A 22,416-nucleotide genomic window follows, 5' to 3' on the forward strand; every position below is an offset into this window, starting at 1 on the left:
GAAATTTAAATATGTGATAATATAGTTATTTATCTTTGATTTTATTAAAATATTGTAAGTATAGAAAATATAATAAGTATATGCAATTTAACGATTAGAATTTTTAAAATTGACAAATAAAAAAAATATAAGAAAGAGTTTGAAGGATAGTTTGGAGAGAAACTTAAAAAAAATAAAAAATAAAAATAAAAACCAATGGGACAAATTTGCTTTTGTTTTCAAAAACTGGATACAGATTAAAAAAAAAAAAAAAAAAAACTAATCTGAATGTATCTGCGAGTGTTATTTTTCTCCACGAGATACCTCTTCGTTCTTTACTTTTTTTTCTATTTTGGTAACTTGGTTGAGCTGAGCGGCTAACTTCCCTTTGCGTGCCCCTGCGATTTGAACATTGAAGTGAACAAATAAGAACAGTTCTATTATCTACGCAGAGAGAGGTTCAGGTTGAAAAATGGAGCTCTCGTCTGACTGGAAATCCCTCTTCCCAATATCATCAGTTTTCAAACCTCCACTTCTCCTCACAGATTCAGACTCAAAACCCATACTGGGTCCACTCTTCTTCAACCCTAAACCCAAAACCCTTTCTGTTCTCTTCACCTCTCCATCTCTCCCAAACCCACCACCGCCTTTCCTCCAAACCCACAACCTCCTCTCCTTCCTTCGCCTCCCTCTTTCCAACTCCCTCCTTCTCTTCTTCCCCACCGGTCCCAACTCCGACCGACTCGGCTTCTTGCTTCTCTCTATCAAAGCTTCCCGTTTCGACACCTGCGGCGCCAAAGACGATGAGGTTTTACACGAAACTACCGGGTTCGAGTACCGCATTCTCAGGATTGCGGTTAACCCCAACCCCTTTCCCTATCCAGGTAATAATCATAATCATAATCATTCCACTGTTGTTGGGTATTTGCTGGCTTCTACATTGTGCTCTGTGCATTGGTTTGTTGTTCAGGAAATTCATAATTCTGGTAAATTTCCCAGAGTCTTTTGTTTAGGTTCTAAGGTTTTTAAGACTAGCTCTGTTGTATATGCTTGTTGGAGTCCACATATACCCGAGGAGAGTGTAGTTTTGTTAGAAAGTGGTGCTTTGTTCTTGTTTGATTTGGAGTCTTGTTTTAGAAGAAGTAGGACTTTCAATTCCAATGCACGTTTTAGAGGGACTAAGTTGCTTGTATCGTGGGATGCTGATTCTGATTCGGGGAACTGTAAATGGTTGAGCTGTGAATTCAGTTGGCATCCTAGGATTTTGATTGTTGCCCGGTCTGATGCAGTTTTCTTGGTCGATTTGAGGTTTGATGGGTGTACTGTGAGTTGTTTAGCTAAGGTTGAGATGCTGAGGATGTATACTTCGGTTCAAAATGAACGGTTCCTTACGTTTACAATGGCAGGATCTGATGGTTTCTATTTTGCATTGGCCTCAGATAGTTTGTTGGTTCTTTGTGATGTGCGGAAACCAATGATGCCGTTGTTGCAATGGGCTCACGGTCTTGATAATCCGTGCCATATTAATGTATTTAGATTATCGGAATTGAGATCAAACTCAAGGGATGATAAATATAGGTGGGCTTCTAAATCGGGTTTTTGTATAATATTGGGATCTTTTCAGAATTGTGAGTTTAATCTATTTTGTTATGGACCTACTATACCAACTCCGAGAGGATCCATTATTTCTGAAGTTTCGAAAGTTTTGAAAACCCATTATGCATGGGAGCTTCCTTCAGATCTCTTATTGTCGGGTCGTGAGTGTCAATGTGGAAGTTGTCTTGTGAGAGAGGAGATTTTGAAGGATGATCTTCCTAAATGGATTGATTGGCAGCATAAGAAGGAATTGGCTTTGGGTTTTGTCATTTTAAACAAAGATCTATCAGCAATGCTTTCCGAGTCGAATGAATTTGGTGGTTTTACATTGATAAGACTTATATCATCAGGGAAGCTTGAATCACAAAGCTATTGTGCCTCGTGGAAGTTGAAAGAACTTCACACAGAGCGGTTCCATTTTAAAGATAATTCCCTGTATATTATGGATGATGAGGAGTACAAATTTCCTAGAAGATTTAAGTACGTGAAACTTGATAAACTCTCTGCATATTTGAATGGTAGTCTAACTGAAGTCCTGGTTTCAAAATTGAAAAATCCTTGCAAGGGTCCTCGAGAAAAGGAATCTTTTAGCTCAGAATCTCATGAAATCTTGTGTGAGAAGTTGAAGGCTTGTGGGTTTGGTCGATTGAGATCGCCTCCTGCAGTTTCTGTTGTTTTTAATGACATTAGCTCGCCAGCAAGCATACATGAGGTTGCTTTGAGAAGGTTGTGGGCAGGCCTGCCAATGGAACTCTTACAACTGGCCTATTCCAACTACTCAGAGTTCCTTGAGGTACTTTTGGACCAGAAAAAAGTATCTTTGGAATTTCTAGTTGTCCCTGACCTACCTCAATTGCCTCCTTTCTTCTTAAGAAGGCCTTCATGCCGTAGCAATAAGTGGTCACACAAAGTGCAGCGAGATGATGCTCTAGTGGGTCCAGTACTTCCTTTTCCTATTTTACTTACACTTCATGAGTATCGTAATGGCCACTCAGAATCGGAAGAAGAAGCAGGTGTATTTTCATTAGAGAGGGAAATTAGCCTACAATGTGATGAAATCAAGCAGGTGGCCAGTGAAATGGCCTTGTCATATTCTAGTTGTGAGCTTCATGGTGACCAAGCTATCTCCCTTGCTGATGAAAGAGAAGATATGTGGGGTAGTTCTCAAAAACCAAAACCTTTTTGTTTATACCATCCAGTTGCATTTAAGTGCTCTACCATGGATCACGTACAGGACAATGTCTTTAAGGATGAGAAATTTGATAACCTGATTTTTAAAGTGCCTGAGAAGAAGCATGTTCCTAATGGCTTGGTGGAAACCATTGGACCAGAACTGTTTGATGATCTCTGCCCTGTTGATTTGAGATTTGATACTTCTGCCAAGAACTTCGGGCGAAATGAATCAAAGATATACAAAGTTTTGAAGAAGAAATGGTCTAAATGGCAAGACGGATTTAATTTATATCAGCAATTTTGCACAGAGTCTAAATTCCAAAAGCAATCAGCATGACAGTTAGATTTTCTCCCCTAAATTTGTAAACATTCCCCTCTCGGAAGATGATTTTAGTGATATGATGGCAGCTCTGAAATTTTTCTCATTGTTATGATTCTGTAAGTTCCTACCTTTTTATGTAAAAATATGCCAGGCCATGTCAGTTGGTGTACACGATATCTTAAATTGCCTAAATTTGCATATAATTGGTAATCTTGTTCATCATTTTGTTGTGGTGAATTTCAGATTTTAAATGATTCTGAGAAGAGGGCACAGTATGATAGGGTAAGAACTTTTTTCTTTCTTCCTTTGCTTATCCGTGATCTTTATATTATTATCATTTTTTTTTGGCTGTCAACTTATGCTAGTTTTTGTGGTTATTGTCTTTGTTGTGCATTCATTAATGTGATAATGTTTGTCGTCCATCCAGTGGTTGCTGCTGAGTTTGTGTCTGTTGAAATTTTCAAAATTTCTGCAATTTAAAGCCTGTATCTCCTATTTAAGGTTTTCAAACTAACTGAATTCTTTTATGTATCTTTATTTCCAATAAAGAAGCGCACACAAGGTAAAGAAAACGTAGAATTGCTGCTGGTGATGCAGAGGGGTTTAGATATGCTTATCAAACTCATTTCTCTGATTCATTCCATAAAATATTCTCCGAGGTAGTTTTCATAACCTTAAATGTAATACAGTCTATTGTCAATTTGTTATGGATAGATTTAAAAGTCATTTGATACCTTACGGATCTTTGAAGAAGAGGCCAATCCATTTGTATCTGATATCCAGGTGAACTCCTTTTGCCTTTAGTTTCCAACTATGAAATGAGGCTAATTTCCTGTATTACCTTGGTAAAACATGTGATCTTAATCTTTTTTGAAATTTCCTAGGTCGAGCTGTCACTCTCCTTTTCTGAAGCTGTAAAAGGATGCACAAAGGATCTGTCTTTTGATGCATTTGTGCCCTGTGATTCTTGCTGTAAGTAAACTCATATTTTGTTGGAATTAATTATGTGTGTGATATCACTGCAGAAAGGGCCCTTATTCTAAATGTATAAGTAAGAATTTTTATGGGTTCCTTCTAACTCCACATGCTAATTTAGGGAATTTTTTAAAAAACTTGCTATGATGTTTTCTAAATTATCAGTGTCCTGCAGCTTAAGTGCTTGTTTGTGTTATAGCTTACCAAATCTGTCAGTTTCAGGTCCCTGGAAACAATTCTTGAAGGCCTACTGTAAAATGGGATTAAAAGTCAATTACATGAATGTAAATAGAGGATAATAAGTATTCAAGTAGCCTAACTTAATTATAATTGAATTTGAGATGTAATAGGTTTGAGGACAATCTATTGACCATCTTCCATAGAATCTTATCCACTCACTGATTTCAGTTGAGTCTTGCTAAGAATATGTCACTTCCGTCACTTGTACTTTCACTTGCATTCGCAGAACTTTTAGAATAAACTCTATTAGCAGATGTACCATCTGTGTTCATGTTGCCAGGTGTATTTCCAGAAGCCTCAGCCATCCCATTTGGAGAAGGCATGGCAAAAGGACTAAAAGGACAAGATCTTGGCGGAATGGATGGTGAACATATTTGTCACCGTGTGGATACATTGCTACATATGAACATGGAAGCATACATGGGGAGCCTGGGGACTTGATGCTAAGAACCCGTGTGGAGGTATAGGAGAATATGCCTGAAATCCCAACCAGTCAAGATTAAATGTATCAGTGCTAGTAGTGGATGACTGCTCCTGCGTAGTTGTAGGAGGTGGAGGAGTTTTCGACACCTTCTCTTTTTGCCTGTTTATCCAGCTTGCTGCTACATATGTTTAGCATCAGCACTTGCTCAAAATTTCCTTCAAGCCATTTACTTTAAACCCGGACTTGTCAAAATGAAATTGTTATCACTTTGAAACTAGATGTGGGGAAGAGCTAGAATGAAGAAGGGGGGCATAGGGGTCAATTTGAAAACAGGCGAGGCAAGATGGGGAGAAGCTCCTGGCCATTTCTTTTTTATAAATTTTTTTGATTTAATTTGATAGGATTGGAAGGGGATGAGGAGTGTGGGGATTAAAGACTGTGAGGAAAACAATCTTCAAGGGATAGTTAATGATGTAAGCTCATGCCTTAAAACATTCTATACCATGATGGCTTGATAAACAGAGCCTACATCCTAGAAATTTACAAGTCAGTACTTAAACAAAGTTTATAGTAACGTAGCAACTAATTGTGCTCATAAAATCAAGTTTAGTGTAGTGCATTTTTACCAGGCGCACCTCTGGAAGAAGGGTTTTCTTTTGTTGTTGTTGTTAACACCCCCCCCCCCCCCCCGGCGGCAGTTTTTCCCTTTTTAAACTGCTTTATGTTCTGATAAAGTATCACTTGTCCCCAAACTTAAGTTGTTAGGAGTGGTGAATCTAATCGTTTAACTATCATTCTAACATTCCTCCTCATTTGTGGGCTCAAACTCCCGCTTAATAAGTGGGGTGCAACACATGAGATTTTATCTGTTCAAATGGGTGGTAGATTAGAGACAAGGTTTGAATTCAGGACTACAAGCTTTGATATCATGATAATTACTTGTCCCAAAAGCTAAAACTATTATGAAATGGTGAATTTAATCATTATTAGAACATTAGTAATATAAATAATACTTTGTGATACCAAGTTGCCAAACAAAGCTCAATGGAGAAAATTCAATCAGACTGGAAGAATATAGCAAGGTGTTTTCTTGTCACCTTTAAAGTTGATGGTAAAGCTGAGATAAAGCTTGGCCATATCAAATAATTGTGATTACAATTTTTTTCCCTTTCTCTCTAGATAGCAGTAGAGGAAGCATATCAGGGGAAAACCATTTTTTTGGAATACATTTAATTAGCATCTAAAAGTTAGAAGGTTTAACAATTCCAAGAAATTCATGAAAGAAAGTGGATTCAAGGCTTTCATCCAATCATGTAGAGTCCTTAGCTCTAATTTTATTTCATTATCAATGAAAACCTAATTACCACAAGTCTATTGTAAAAATTTTGAACCGATTATGAGCAATTGGATATTCAAAATATTGCTTTGCTTTGATGAACATGTTTAAAGTAAAGCATGCTTTGATCTTATTCGTGCCCTTTATGTAATCCCCTTTTAAGTCTGTTGATTACTTGGTATAAATGATTGGGCTGCTCTTATCTTCGTGTTTATCTCATGATGTAGATGGCGTGGCTATCCACCTGATGCCAAGACAAAAGTTTGTCCAACTTGCGGAGGCACAGGGAGTGTAAGTGCTTTGAAGATCTACATTGATGATGATTAGTAGATAAATCATTCTGAAAGGACTCATGTTGTGAGGAGGATTTCTTTTGCCTTTTATTTTGGAAGTGTGACAGGTTAATAGTTTGAATGTTCTTTTGCTTCTAATCCTATCTAAATCATCAACCAGGTAACAATTCCTCTGTTTACATCAAGGTGTGGCTCTTGTAAAGGGTCTGGCTAAATCATTAAGGTCTGATATGAATTTCAGTGAATAACTTTATTGAGCTTGATTCTTGATTTAATTATAAGATATGTTAATGATTTTTTAATTCATCTGGTGCAGGAACACTGTATGTCATGTAGAGGATCAGGGATGGTTGAAGGTGTAAAGGAGATTAAAGTTACAATTCCAGCAGGTTGGTCTTAGACTCTTTTCTTTTAAGAATTCACTAAAGATGTAGCTGACATGGCCTGGGGATGTGGCAAAGGAAAATCATACATCTAATTCTAGCAAATAAAAGGAAAGAAAGAAAAAAAGAAAAAAAAAAAAAGAGAGGCTGCAAAGGAATTATCACATATATTATCATTTAGTAATAATCAGAAACATGTTTCTTTTTATTAGGTTGGCCCAATAAATATTGTCCGGACACATCTACATGTTCAATATATGATTTTAAAATTGGGAAAAATATTTTTGAGAGGTTATATGGCATTAATGGTTATGGAAGTTTGGTGCGATTTTCTTTATTATATTTTTCTCTCTCTTTCATTTATCATTAATTGAATCTTCTCTATGACAAGAACAGGCAGTGGTTCTGTCTTTGACATGAATGCAAGGTTTACATAATAACACAAACTTTTGAAAAATTGAAAAGCGATATGACTGGAGACACATAGGAATTGGAGTTGAAATTGAATAAAGAATGCCTTACAGGGTGAAAAGAAGGGGAAAATAAAAGTTTTTACTGAAAAACCTCCCTTTTGTTGTGATCTATCTCAAATGACAAATAACCGTTATAGATAGATCTTATTGGTAGGAGTTCATGTATTTTATCTTATCATTATTTCTATTTTCTAAATGGATTAGGTGTGGACTCTGGAGATACGATTCATGTACCAGGAGCTGGTAATGGAGGACGTGGAAGTCAACCTGGGAACTTATTCATTAAGCTAAAGGCATAGTTTTACTTATTCATAATATAGCTTACTCAAAGATTCATTGCTGGAGTCTGGAAGAGTGTGTGATTGCAACTTCTTATTAGTTTCTATGATGGTAAAATAAGTGAAAGTTCATTAAGGGAGGTTCCTAGGTTGGGAGATGGTGGGCAACAGCATATAACCTTTTTCTATGAAAAATAAAACCAAAAAAAAAAAAGCATGATTTTTGTTCTAGTTTTCAGTTGGGTAGCCCTGTTACTCTTTTACTTATCCAAAAAAGAAAAAAAGAAAAAAATCAGTTGGGTAGTCCTAATCTCTCATATTGTATGAGTAAATGCACTTGGATCTCTCTCTAAACTAGTTTTACTTATTGATTATATAGCTTATTCAAAGATTTGTTGCTGGAGTCTGGAAGATTGTATGCTTGCAATTTCTTATAAGTTTTCATGATGGTAAAAGTAGTTGAAATTCAGTAAGTGAGGTTTCTAGGTTGTGGAGATGGTGGGAAACAGCATATCCGTTGTCTATGAAAATTTTTAGAAAAGAAGCGAACAAAAGAAAAAGAAAAAGAAAAGGGCATGATTTTTGTTCTTGTTTTCTGTTGAGTAGTCCTAATAATCTGTCATGATATATAAGCAAAGCACTTGGATCTTTCTCACTCTCTGAATTAAGTTTAATCAATAACTAAACACTGTGCACATGTATCACCTCCTAATTTGTTTATTTATCAATGTGTGTGTGTATATCACCTACCAATTTGTTCATTATTTCCATTGGAATTTTTTTACCATAATGAAGTGAATTTTTAAATGGTAGCTTGCTCTGTATTTAAAATCATGTGACATAGCAAGCCACTGTCCAACCTTGATAGTACTTTGAATCTTACCTAAACTTTGATATGATGCTTCTATTATTTCCTTGGTTAAATATTTGGTCATTGATGTCAATTAAAAATGTATTGGAAACATAAGTAAACTATGATTTTTAATTTTCAAAAAGCTTCTATAGAATAGACTTGCATTTGTTATATTTTGCTAATTATATGGACTGTTTCAGATCTCTTAGTCCCTGGATTCTGCCTAGTTGTCTCAAGGATATTCTAGTGTCTGAAGGCTGATCTATCCAGATAATTAGAATAACATCAATACAAATTTCTTTTACTTTACTGCATTTATCATAAATTGGTGCATACACTTACTTACAAAAAAGTCCTGGGTCAGTCAAATCAAAGATGGGGTCCACGTGAAAAAAAAGTGGTGTACTTTTTTTGTTCTAAATATATTTTCTCAGCCTGGTCTTGAGGGCAAACGAACAATAATATACTTTTTTTTTTTTGGATAGGTATGAACAATAATAAACTAATTGTGAACATTGTTTTATTTTTATAGGTATTAATTTTATTGAAATGAGATTAATTCATGGAAAAATACATGAAGTAGCCTAAAGAATTACAATTGAAATAATATCTACATATGAATTGACTCTTTGAAGGATTGAAAAAAGTCACCATCTATGAGACTCGATACAAAAGACGACTCATAGAGAGAACTAATGAAGGATACAAACGACCACTCATTGTTAAATCTTATGAACTAAGACTTGGTAGACATCCTTTCATTTTCTGTTTTGCAAATTATGCTAACCTACTGTACAGTAACTGAAACCAACAATTTAATTTTTCTAAGCCTGCTTTTGAAAATTACTCTCTCATTATTTTAAGGAACATAATAATGCCTTGTTTAGTTTCATTTTTCCTTGTTGCATGGAGAAATTAGATTAGCCAATTTATTACCAACCAAAAAAGTTCAAAAGTTATTCTGTCTCATTTAAAATAATGATTTCTCTCTTGCTCTCTCCCTCCAATGAAAAACTAAAGAAAAAGCCATCTTGTTTGCAATGTTTCACGTGCATTTCAATGGCCTGCAACTCTCATTTGCATATTTAAGATAAAGGTGCTTATAGCATAGATAATCATTCGGTACATTGTTCCTGCACTTTAGTTGTCTGTCACAGAAGCAGAGTATTTTCGTGAACTCATCAGTGCAATTCCAGTTGGGTTGCGTTAACGGGCACCATAAGGTGCCCGTTAACGACACACTTTTGGGTAATTTGTTGGGTAATTTTTTCAACTTTTAGTAGTTTTTCAGTTTTTGGCAATTTTTTTTATCTGTTTTGGCAATTTTTTTAACAACTTTTTTTCTTTTTTATGAGTGAAACACAAAAAAGGAAACGTAACATTTCCCATTCCAGTTTATCACAATTAAAGCAAGCCCCTTCCTATTACTTCCTTTAGATTGACTTTATATTATTAATATGCATTATATGTTGTCATGAACTTGATAAGCAGCAATATGCTATCTTTGCAGTGCAATAACTTTTCTTTCGGAAATTTTAGTTTCTTTGACCGTCTCTGGACACCTATGTTTGAGGCATAGAATGTGAATTTACTTGAACTTGACTAAAAGAGGAATGCTTGCTTATGTGGATGCTTTTTGTCGGTTGTGGCTGCCTTTTGTCATAGTCCTTCTGAACTTTCTGTTGTTTTGGTAAATTAGATTGCTGAAGATCCTGTCTTTACTAGAGACGGTGCAGATATCTATGTGAAGTGTGAACTCTAATATCAGCTTTACCTAAGTGAGAACTAAATCTTTATGTAAATACCTGTCACACTTGAAAAACTTAATTTCCTTCCACATTAAAAAATGCGAACATTATCATTTGCATAGTGTACTTGTTTTTTTAATAAAAAAAGCTAAAAGTTCATTTTATACTTTCTAAATTATGGTAATTGTTTTTTTGGTCTTTAAAGTTTCAATTTTGCCAATTTTGTCCTCAAATTTTGCAAATTTTGTCAATGTGGACCTTCTATCCACTAATGTTAAAAAAGTATAATAGAAAATACACTCATAAAAAAATAAAACTACTATACTTTTTCAATAACTACCTTTTTTCAAAAAAAAAATAAATTCATAAAAAATTCTACACCTGTGCCAAATCCCCAACACCTTGCACTGCAGCAGTACCACCACCCTGCCAAGTGCAAATCTCCAATGGGGGCCTAGCAAACGCCATTCGCTGAGCCATCACAACAGAACCCCAAGCAAACGCCACTGGCCATGCTGACCTTCAAACTCACCATAAGCAGCCACTGCCTAAGGCCAAAACCATAACTGCGGAGACCCAAACTCCCTCATCAAAACCAACATCATAGACATATATTTTCAATTATGAAGTTTCAAGCTGCTGCTGTATAATTTTCAATTTGTCCCTTTTGACCTTGATTTGAACCATACTGTGGGTATAGGTGGTCATCAAGGGGATTTTTGCGTACTATACATTTCATGATTTGGTGAGCAACTCATGAAGGATTTCATTAACAATGTTAGACATATACAATATTAGAACTGTGATCTTTTATGACCTTTAAACAAAGAATATTACGAAGAAATGAAAACCAAGATTGAAGAAAAAAAAAAAGAAAAAGATATTTGGTTGCAGAAAATACATAAAAGAGAGTTTTCAAGAGTCTTGTAGCTCAATGATATTGCTTATTCTCCTTTAAAAAGTAGAACTATAGTTCAAATTCCCCCTCCCCATAGGTAACAATTGAATTATCAAAGAGAGAGAGAGAGAGAGAGAGTTTATTGGGGAAGTTTGAAAATGGGGCAGCAAAGATGAGCAGGTGGGGGAATGTAGGACCTCAAAAGAAAAGAATGACCCACTAGAGTTGAGAGGCAAAAGGATTTCGCAGTCCCATGGAAAGGTTGAATTGGTGTGAAACATAATAACCAACTGGTTCTCATTGGCAAGACCAAACTGTCCATGACCATACTAGAGTGAGATGAGAGAGAAGCTTGGATGGGCTAGATTGAGAAAGAGAGAGCGAAGAAGAGAAAAGAATAAAGAGAAACAAAGAGGGAAAGAGGGGAAAGAGTGAAAGAATATTTTTATAAAAAATATTAAAGTTCAATTTTTTATTTGAAAGATTTTAATATTTTTTAGTACTTATTAAAAAAAATTGTATTGAAAAACTGGAAAAAAGAAAACGATGTCTTTTTCATGGGGTTAATGGCAACTTTTTTTAACGGCAGTGGATGGAAGGACCACATTGACAACAATTGTATAATTGGATGACGAAATTAACAATTGAAACTTCAGGTCCAAAATGGCAACTACGCCAAACTTAGATGGTGTAAAATGAACTTTATCTTCTTCTTTCTTTATTTATTTTTATTTTTATTTTTGGATAAATATACTTTGGTCAATTAATTTGAGTTTTGAACTTTTTTCAGGCTATTCTGGGTGGCATGGTCGATGTGCCAACTTTATCAGGGAAGACGCAACTAAAAGTAATAATTTTATCCTTTATATTGTTCTTTTTGTTTGTTATTTTTTGTTTAACAGAATGTTTCTTTCCTCTCCATATTCTAAGGAAACTGCTTGATTTTTTATAAACAGTGTAACAGTGATGGGAATGGAATCTGTTGAAATATGGCTTAACTTTTATTTTAAAGATTCACTGTGAAGGCATAGGAAGTGCTATAGTTTAAGAAAAGGGATCAAAGGATCAAATATTGTCAGATAAAATGAGCTAATTTGACAAAATAGTGGCAAACTTTTAGCATGAACTTGGTCATGAGTCACAGATATGATGTGAAATTGACATGTAGTAGTGACTAGTGAGGTCTTGAAGAATTGAATGTAGACATGGCACTATGGCAGTAAAAAAAAAAATTATGCAGCACTGGAATCTTCAGTGCTCTATTCCTCCAACTAAATATTAAAGAGAAGAAATATATTTCTTCTAATTTATGCTAAAAGTGTTATGTTAGCTATCTTGAGACTGCTATGTTGGAAGTCATTGCAGCGGGTAAGTTCCTACCTTTTTATGTAAAAATATGCCAGGCCATGTCTGGTGGTGTACACAATATCTCTTGGCCCTTGTTTGGACATGCACCAGCTCAATTTGACGCTGACTTTTGATGCATTACAATTTTGGCCTTCTCAGATACCAAAAGGGGTTCAGCTAGGACAACTTCTGGTTCCAAGAGGCAAAGGTATATTGTTAGTTGCTGCAGGACTGCCAAAGCATGGCTTTCTTGTAGACCATGGAGATCAGTATGTTTGCTTCCGTGTTAACTTTCCCACGTAGGCTTCTTACTCTTTGTTGTTTTTATAATTCTAGCTAAATATTCAAATATTCTATTGCTGCCTATTTCTGCAATAGCACCCACAGATGATGATGTTGAACTTAATGTGTAATTAGGGGAGTTATTTTTTCTTCATTGATTTTGTATGAATGACATTCTATAATGGTGTATTTGGTACTGTAACCTTCGTTTCTTGTTGTGTTCTCTTCCTGGTTTTTCCTTTTTATACATCTTGTGTATTTAGGATAGCGTCTTCTTTTTTACTTTTTTTTTTTTTCAATAATAAATTCTAATTTCTTATACCAAAAAAAAAAAAAAAAAAAAAAAAACTCTTAACAGTAGATGGAGTTCTATCTTTAAAGTTTTTGGTAATCAAGGACTTGCTAAACATACAGTCTATGTAGATCACACACTTGAAGTGGTCCAAACTTGGTTGCCAACTTATTTATTTATTTTATTTTATTTTTTGTTGGGGGGGGGGGGGGTTTGGGGGTGCTAGGCTTGTTTGTTGTTGTCGGTCGTAACTTAGTTGCTACAGAGATATCTCCTGGAAAATTGAACTTCTGTTTTACCTCAACTATACTTTTCAAGAGGAAAGTATCTTAAGACATGAAACGCTTATGGAAGAGACCTTTTGTCTCTCAAAATAGTTTCTATGTTTTCTGAACGTTCATTAGAATACATACTTGTGTCCATCAAGAAGTTTTCTTCTTCATGGTTGCTTCCAAGTTTATACTCATTATCATATATATTTCCATTCATAAGTTTAAGGAAACCCGGTAAGATCATGTAGTTTGACATACTGCCTTAGAGTGGGAGAAGTTGAAGGTAAATCAGAATGCTGATGCATGATTGCTTATGATAAAGAGAAGCCAGTTATTAGAGCCGTGGTATCTCATAATGTTGTAATGTTCTCTCTGAGTTCTTGAAATTGTTGAGACTAATAAAGAAATCGTTTTGCTTATGAAGTTGGGATTGGTCAAACTGGAACCAAGTTCAACCAGAATTGGCTTCATGTTTCTACTTGGCTTGTTTACATACCTTAAGTATTGCCTCTAATTTGATTTGTTCGTGCATGTTAGTTACCATTTGTGGCCCCCCTTCCTACCAAAAAAAATTGGGAACTATTTATGTGACTGATATACTATATTTTTTAGGAAGGCTCATCTTTGTTGTGCCTTATTCCTTTTTTCTTTATTATTTTTGTCTTGTTCATCAGTGTGGCTAGGTTCCCCAATAAGAGCTCTTAGGGCATGCTTTTGAATATTGTTTCCATTGGAGTGTACTTATGTGAATGACTGGATTCTGATCACTTGAGTTTACTAATGTCTGTAATATTATCACCCGTTTTTATGAGGACTTTCAGATAATCGGCTCTTTGCAAAGACTGATATTGTATTTTACATTCCCAATACTATACTAAAGCAAAATTCTTCATCAAACTTTGTTTTTTTCTCTCTTTCCTGTGATATTTTAAAGTTCTGGTGCTAATTTGCTTCAGTGAGCTATATTGACTCACTTGTGTTCTGTTTTATTCTATTTCTTAGTGAAATAAATGAACGCCAGCATGCTATACTTGAAGAATTAGCGGAATAGCTATTTTAAATTCAAGTACATGACTTCATACTTCTTCAACAACAAAAAAAAAATATATATATATATATATATATAAATTTTCTCATTAAAGGGCCAGCACGTGCCTTGTATGTGCAACCCACACTAGTATATATATAATGTGTGGATAAGGAGAAGTTGTACCTGTACCAGGCAGGTTAGAATTAGGGAAAAAAAAAAAAAAAAATTCAATTACATACTTATTTTCTCACCCAGTGTCTTAGGTGGCAGTTGGGAAGGTAACGCGTCAAACTCTCTAGTCTCTAAACTCTCAATGGCACTTCAAGCTAGGTATAAATCATGCATCTAGTTCATGCATATTTACTAACATGTGTGAGATCTACTTCCATATTAGAGAGAGGAAATATATACACACCCAATTAATGATATATTTTCTTCACTTTCTATAAGTCTTTTGTACTGTACATTTACACAATGGCGGAGCCAAGGGGGACATGGCCCCCTTGACTTTTTGAAATTCCCATTAGATTTGTCAAAAATAAACAAAAATCAATTGCAACTTACTTCTAGGCCCCCTGAAATTTTAGATTTTGGCCTCCCAAAATAAAAAATTTAGAACTTTTTGTTATTAGCAAATAGATGGAGTAGAGTTTACTAGTTTAGTCCCTTTTTTTTTTTTTTTTTTTTTTGCTAGGTTAGTGTTTATACAGGGATAGAACCCCTGAGTTGATAGATCATTGGGAGATCGGGTATCACCTGGGCTAGAAGGCTCGGTGGTTACCAGTTTAGTCCTTAAACATTTATATTTGATCCTCAAATATTTAAACTTATAAAAAGAAATGGAACAGAAAACCCAAAACATTAAGGCTGTGTTTGAATCCACTTCAAAGTAATTCCGGAAATGATTTTCCGGAAAATAGGTGTGTTTGGTTGGTCCGGAAAATTCTATTTTCCGGAAATTGAAATCCGTTGACTGAAAAAAACGGCCTTTGACCACGGAAATCAATTACCGTCTCTATTTTCACTTCAAACGATTTCCAGAAAAAGAGAGAGAGCGCGCGCGCGCGAGGGAGAAGACCAATCCGCGCCGATCTCCAGTCCGCGAGAGGATAAGAACAGTCCGACGACGGCGATCGACGCTTCGCGAGATCGCGCCGTTGATCGCGATCTCGCGAAGCGTCGATCGCGATCTCGCCTTCGCGAGATCGCGCCGGATCGAGATCGCAATCGACGGCGCGATCTCGCGAAGCGTCGTTGGCGAGATCGCGCCGTTGATCGCGATCTTACCTTCGCGAGATCGCGCCGGATCGAGATCGCGATCGACGGCGCGATCTCGCGAAGCGTCGATCGCGATCTCGCGAACGCGAGATCGCGCCGTCGCGAGATTGCGACGTTGATGGCGATCGCGCCGTCGCGAGATCGCGACGTTGATCGCGATCTTGCCTTCGCGAGATCGCGCCGGCGAGATCGCGATCCGCCGGCGAAATCGCGATCGCGCGATCTGGATTTGTGTTTTCGGGTTGTGGCTTGTGTCACAATTTGTGTTTTCCTTTCTTCTTTTCCAAACACTAGAAAATATTTTCCGGAAAATTTTTTGGAATGCAACCAAACACACAGAAATATTTTCCTTTTCCAGAAATTAGCATTTCCGGAAAATACATATTTTCCGGAAAACGTTTTCCGGCAACCAAACACAGCCTAAATTGGAAAAGAAAAACCCAAAAAACAAAATATTGCCTTGACCCATTAATTAGTTGTAGGGGTGTGCTCGGTTCGGTTTCGGTCGGTTTGTATAGGTATGGCCAACCGAAACCGAATATTTCGGTTTGTGAAATTCTCAACCGAAACCGACTGAAATGGCTGGAAAACCATCGGTTTCGGTGTATATCGGTTTCAGTCGGTTTCGGTCGATTTTCGGTTTTCCAAAGAGAGGGTTATTGAGATTTTCAAAACCCTAAATTTAATCACATATAAAAAACAAATAGAGTAACAGAGAGAGAGCTGCTGAACAAATCAGAATGACAGAGAAAGAAAAATTTCCAACAATATTTGTTCAACAATTTACAGTATTACATACAGATTCCAACAAAAAATTGAAAATATTTTGATTTAGCAAAAGGGTCCAGACAGAACTTTACCGTTGCTGCACCATAGCAGGAGCCTACCACCATGCTTGAGTCTACCACCATGTCTTTGTAGTGAATTGAAGAAAGAACAGAGACATGTGACTTAGAGAGACGAGAAAGGCATGGCCATGGTCCATGGGACTCAGAGAAAGAAAAGAAAAGAAAAGAATGAGGCGGCTGGACTGAGAAGGGCAGAGACCAGAAAGAAAATTGGGGAAGGAACGAAGGGTAGAGAGAAAAAATTGAAACGAGAAAGGAAGAGACAAACAGAGAAAAAAATGGGGAGAGCAGCGGCTGAAGAAAGAAAAGGGCAGCTGAAGAAAAGGGAAGATTAAACAGGGGTATTTCGGTATTTATGCTACTACTAGGGTTTTAAAAAATTAAATAGCAAAAACTACAAACGTCCCGCACGAAGGCTCGAACCTGGGATCAGCTAGCTAAATCATAAGGAGCATACCATTAAGGCCACTGATCAGTTATGTATTAATATTACATAAATATATATATATATTCGGTTTGTTCGGTTCGGCTTCGGGTGAAAAAATCCAGCACCGAAACCGAAACCGAAACCGAACCGAAAATTTGAATACTTACAAAACCCCAATTGTCTAAAATCCAAATCAACAGTTTCTTCAAAAAAAAAAAAAAAAATCCAAATTAAGAAAGAAAAAAGTACAGATAAAATAAAATAGATCAGTTTATTGTGTGAAAACCACACGCCACCACGCCGTCAATCGAATCGCCTCACCGACGTGGTCCGCTCAGTTTATGCTCCAATCTAAGTCGATAGCAACCGGTTTCTTCCTCTCTCTCTCTCTCTCTCTGCTCTCTTTTTTCTTTTTTTTGGCGATACCATGAGCTCTTTTAGTAGTTATACTGTTGTCTCGTAACTTTAAAGTTAAAACTGATTGACTCTAAACTTTGGCCAAAAGACATGTATGGCTGTATGTGTTTATTTATAACTTTGTTTATTATTCTTTTTTTCTGAGAAAAATATTATTCTTTAGTTTTTAGAATCAACTTATTCACTATTCATATACTAACATCTAATATATAATATATATTATTCTTTAGTTTATATATATTTGAAATTAATTATGTAACTAGTTTATAAATTTCAAATATTCAGCTTTTAAAGTGTGAGTTTTTAAAGTTAATATATAGAACTAAGTATTTGTTTTGATGAATTTTTTTTTTCAAGAATTTTGTTATAATTAGTTGCCCACGGATAAATTTTCTAGCTTTGCCACTGCATTTACTATGCATAAATTGTTTTACAAAGCCATTACAAGGTTAACATTTTATGTAAGAGCGAAGCTTATGGTTAATATAAATTTTATAAATTTATATGATGAATTTCACATATAAAACTTAAAAAAATACATTAAAAAAATGTATTTGTCATGTTGTCGATACATAACATCCATCAAATATATTCATTATCACCGCTATCTCTCTTCGTCGCCGCCAACAGTCTATTATAAATCCTTCACTTCTTTATTGTCAAGTTTGAATTTCACTCTCACTTCTTCAACCCGATTTGTTGCTGCCATCTTATCTGCCAACTTATCTGCCAACAGCCCACTACAATTCTGTTGCTGCAATTTGGGAGAGTTCAAACTTTGTGCTCTGAAGAAAATTCATCCATTTATGGTTCAAACTTATCCTATTGGCTGTATCTTTTCATTTATTTTCTATCATAAACCTATACATCACACAACTGTAGGGAGAGAGAGCCAATATATATATATATATTTATATATAATCATTCCTATACAAGTGAGACATATTTTTACAAATCTAAACAAAGAAATAAAAGAGTCATATTGACGAAGAGAAGTAATGAGGCAGATTCCAAATTCCAGTGAGTCATTGAGAGAGAGAGCTTTGAATTTTACTGATAAAGATGAGTTCAAGAAGTAAAAAGTAGTCGTTCTATGAGAGATGAAAATCTAGAGATTTCCAATGCATGAAGAAGAGAGAGAGAGAGAAAAACAATTGTGTTTTGTTATATCAGCTGACTATGTGTGGGTCCCACCATTTTTCACAATATTACAAATGTGCCATTCAGAATTGTTATTTAAATATTGAATACACTTCTTTAATGGTTCTCTAAATACATGTTTTAAGGCACCTATACTGGGTATTGTTATCTAAATGCCCAAGAAATAGTATCTTTACCAAACAACTCACTCCAAAGGGGGACTCACAATTTTGAGCATTTAAATCATAGAAAACACTCTTCAAAAGCCCTTACCAAATGGGCCCTATGAATCATTGTTGGCTCTATGAGCTTTTGCTCTAAAGTTTTAGCTATATGGATAAAACGTGGTTGACTTTGTTTTGAGCCGAAGGCAGAGTTTTATAGCAGCCTTTAGGTGTCTTTAATGACTAGTTTTTAAGCTAAAAGGTGAGGCTATGGACCTTTAAAGTGCTAAATTGATCTTTGGTTTCTGATTTGCTTTAATTAGGTAAATGAGTTAGCTTGCTTTATGCATAATCTGGGAAAGATTTGACTAAGCCCCCATTGGCTCCTCCTTTTTAGCTGTTTTAGACTCTCAATTGGGAGGCTCACTTAAAGTAAAGGCTAGCAGCTGTAGTTGGCTAATGAGAGCTAACTATGTTTTAGAGACAAAAATGGGTTAGGGCAAAAACTTTGGGCCACAAACAACGAGAGTATAATACCTCTTTTGGGGTGGAAATTTTGGGTATAAGACCTCCTCCATGAGCTTGAGGTGCTATTAGCGTCCCTTGTCTACTTGATAAGACACTTGGGTTGGGTTTATGCAAAAGGTCTGAAAGGAACCAACTCATTCCCTCCAAATCACACTCCCTCAATTTCCCCAATATATTCACATAAGCTTGAGCCATGCTTAGAAGAAAAAAATATATAACACAATACATGAATCAGGCTTGTAAAAAAATATGTCATGAAAATAGGTACCAACAACTAGTAAACTTTGACTTTCACCTTTGAATTTATGTACTATTATTATTTCATCCCTCTCTCTCTCTTTTTCTCTCTCTCTCATAAATAAGTAAGTAACAAGTTTTATTGAGAAACGAAAATAACCTAATTTCGTTTCTCCAATCTCTTATTTGTATAAAAAGAAAACAAAAAGAATATGCTCTTCGTTTTTTTTTTGTTTTTTTTTATTTTTTTTTTATTTCGTTATATTTGTATGTGAAAGAAAATATGAGTCATATTAGATTGATTCAACCTATCAAAGACTGGACAAAGATCATAAATATTTTAGCCCAATTTTGACCCAATCGAATTGAATTTGCTTGATTTGACCTATTTGTCATGGTTACATGTGCAAATTTTTTAGTTTTGAATCAAATACTAGCCCATATGGGTATGAATCAAGTGCACTCAAGGAAATCAACCCATAACATATTGACACCCCCCACCCCCCCCCAAATTTTTTTAAGTAATAAAAATTAGTTAAATTACAAATTGCACCCTTAAACTTAATTTGTTCAAAATTTAATTAAGTTTTATAACTTCTATTTTACTCGTACTCTATTTGTTTTTCAATGTAGTCCTTGCATCCACTTCAATTAGAAAGATTTCAGTTGTGTCCCAAAATGACGTAATTTTAGTTTTTTTTTTTTTTTTTAAATAAAAAATTTACAAAACAATATCATTTTTAGGATGCCTATCTGCACAATGTGATGGAATTAAACAAATAACTACATTGAATAAAAGTAAAGCTCATAGAACTAAAATGAATAAATCTAAAGTTCCAAGACTTTATTGAATTTCGAGTAAAGCTAGAAAATCAATTTATTTTGTGAGGAATGTGTTTGTAAAATATATGGAAGTGTGAGATAAATAATATGAAGGTTAAATATAGTAAATACTTAAGATTATAGATTCTACTGGAGTGGTTTTTTGTTTTATGTCATGGGTTATGTTGCTTTCTAAGAAGGGAGATTTTGTATGAGAAGTAAAGAATGAGATGGAGATGTGTTTTTGGGTAGCAAAATGATGAAGTTTCAGAATATTATAGTGTGAGAGAGATGGATAGTGTGTAATGGTATGGTATAATAGGTGTGATGTAGTAGTGCTATCTAAGAAGAGATATTTTTGTAAGGGAGATGGAGAAGTATGGAAGAGTTTAAAGATATATGCAGCAAAGTGAAGTTTCAGAATATTAGGGATAAGAGGGGGGATCCCCTTGGTGTGTGGCTTGGTCCTCTTTATATAGAACCAAGCACATAACTAGATTAGAACTAGTTGAAGGAAAATTCAGCAAATAAAGAAAAGTCTTTGACAAAGTAAGTGATTTCATTAGTGAGATTTTGTCTTTTAGCCAAAAAAAGAAAGTTAGAGACTTAGGGTCCATTTGGATACAGCTGAAAACTGAAAACTGAAACTGAAAACTGAAAAATACTGTAGCAAAATAATTTTTAAATGTGTGAATAGTATCGTGGGACCCATTTTTAATGAAAAAGTTGCTGAAAAGTGAAATTTGTGGGTTCGTGAACAGTACACGATGTGCTGTGATTGGCTGAAACAAATTGGAAAAGTCAAAATTTGCGGTTACTGTTCATTGAACAGTACATGAACAGTAACCGCAGCACTCAAAAAGCTCAAAAACGCGTGAAAAAAAAAAAGGGAAAACGCAGACGTTGAGACGCAAACGCCCTCTTAATGGTGTTGTCACAGCTATTACAGCTGTTAGATGTCAAATGACATCATCCGAAATGAGATCTTTTACTTGGAGAGAAAATATTTGGCATTAAGTTCATGGTTTGGCTAAAAATGGTAAGATAATCATTATGAGATCCTTCTATTTCTGGTACCACAGCTGGAGCCACTATAGAATGTGTTGGAGTTGTTGCAACTTCTGCAGAAGCTGTTTCTGCTTCTGCTCGAGCAGTTGTTGGTATTTTTGGCTAAGTTTCTTTTTTTGAAAAATTATATGCTCAGTCCATATATAATTTTGGTAAGTAATAGACTAGTTGGTTGATATTTGATGAAGTTTTAGAGATGTAATTATGGTCTTTTTGTATTTTAACCAAATCTTGGAGAGTAAGGAGAGCATTTTAATGCTAGATATGAGATATTAATATATATTTAGTGATGTGCTTGGAATTGATTTAGATGATAATAATATAATTTATATGAAATACTATAATTACATTTTTAAACTTATATTATATGATGAACATTAATTTTTATGTAAAGAGTATGGGGAGTTTTATCATTTTAAGTGTTATGTGATATGAGAAGTTTATCAAATGTTACTTATTGCACACTGACTCGTTAGAGTTCAGGGAATTGGGGAAGACATGCCAAGCAACTTGCTTTCCTTTATCAACTTTGAACCATAGAGTTTTACTGAACATACTTCTTGGCCCTCCAAACCACAACTCCCAAAATTCCCCCGATGAGACTCATGAGCTTGGATTATAAGCCAAAAATGAGATGATGTGCAATGAGCTTGAACCATGGGCTTTGACGCCTTTTGTGTAAATATGGGCTCTTTTGGGCTTTAAGTGAGGTTTTCCCAAAATCCATGATAATGTTGATGTGGTACAGGTCGCCAATGGAATGAAGTCATGTACTGTGAAAAATTTGTCCTCAACAACTTGCTTTATGCATAATCTAGGAAAGATTTGACTAAGCCCCCATTGGCTCCTCCTTTTTAGCTGTTTTAGACTCTCAATTGGGTGGCTCACTTAAAGTGAGGGATAGTAGCTGTAGTTGGCCAATGAGAGCTAATTATGTTTTAGAGACAAAAATGGGTTAGGGAAAAAACTTTGGGCCATAGACAGTGAGAGTAGAAGACCTCTTTTGGGGTGGAAATTTTGGGTACAAAACCTCCTCCATGAGCTTGAGATGCTATTAGCGTCCCTTGTCTACTTGATAGCACACTTGGGTTGGGCTTATGCAAAAGATTTCAAAGGAACCATCCCATTCCCTCCAAATTACACTCCCTCAGTTTCGCCAATATATTCACATAAGCTTGAGCCATGTTTAAAAGAAAAAATATATAATACAATACATGAATCAGGCTTGTAAAAAAATGTGTCATGAAAATAGATATCAACAACTAGTAAACTTTGACTTTCACCTTTGAATTT

General features: G+C 35.4%; 2 protein-coding genes across 10 annotated transcripts; both read left to right on the forward strand.

The window, feature by feature from the left end:
* The first annotated feature begins 326 nt into the window (after nucleotides 1–326).
* Nucleotides 327–7,878, forward strand: LOC115952773. Of its 9 annotated transcripts, none has more exons than XM_031070030.1 (9): nucleotides 327–3,186; nucleotides 3,314–3,352; nucleotides 3,620–3,853; nucleotides 3,955–4,042; nucleotides 4,566–4,746; nucleotides 6,273–6,336; nucleotides 6,499–6,561; nucleotides 6,655–6,727; nucleotides 7,399–7,878. In XM_031070030.1, exon 1 carries the CDS (start codon nucleotides 452–454, stop codon nucleotides 3,083–3,085), a length of 2,634 nt encoding a protein of 877 aa, XP_030925890.1. In that variant the 5' UTR covers nucleotides 327–451; the 3' UTR covers nucleotides 3,086–3,186; nucleotides 3,314–3,352; nucleotides 3,620–3,853; nucleotides 3,955–4,042; nucleotides 4,566–4,746; nucleotides 6,273–6,336; nucleotides 6,499–6,561; nucleotides 6,655–6,727; nucleotides 7,399–7,878. The 9 variants fall into 9 exon arrangements, 8 of the variants coding, with proteins under 8 accessions (XP_030925890.1, XP_030925889.1, XP_030925888.1 ...); XM_031070029.1 differs by lacking the exon at nucleotides 4,566–4,746 and having other exon boundaries at nucleotides 3,620–3,729; nucleotides 3,822–3,853; XM_031070028.1 differs by lacking the exon at nucleotides 4,566–4,746 and having other exon boundaries at nucleotides 3,620–3,729; nucleotides 3,825–3,853.
* Nucleotides 7,879–10,107: 2,229 nt separating this feature from the next.
* Nucleotides 10,108–14,215, forward strand: LOC115952774 (chaperone protein dnaJ 1, mitochondrial-like). Its single transcript, XM_031070034.1, has 4 exons — nucleotides 10,108–10,122; nucleotides 11,762–11,818; nucleotides 12,478–12,617; nucleotides 14,167–14,215. Exons 2-4 carry the CDS (start codon nucleotides 11,777–11,779, stop codon nucleotides 14,213–14,215), a joined length of 231 nt encoding a protein of 76 aa, XP_030925894.1. The 5' UTR covers nucleotides 10,108–10,122; nucleotides 11,762–11,776.
* The last annotated feature ends 8,201 nt before the right edge of the window (nucleotides 14,216–22,416 follow it).

This window comes from Quercus lobata, chromosome 7 (assembly GCF_001633185.2).
Source record: "Quercus lobata isolate SW786 chromosome 7, ValleyOak3.0 Primary Assembly, whole genome shotgun sequence".
NCBI lineage: Eukaryota > Viridiplantae > Streptophyta > Magnoliopsida > Fagales > Fagaceae > Quercus > Quercus lobata.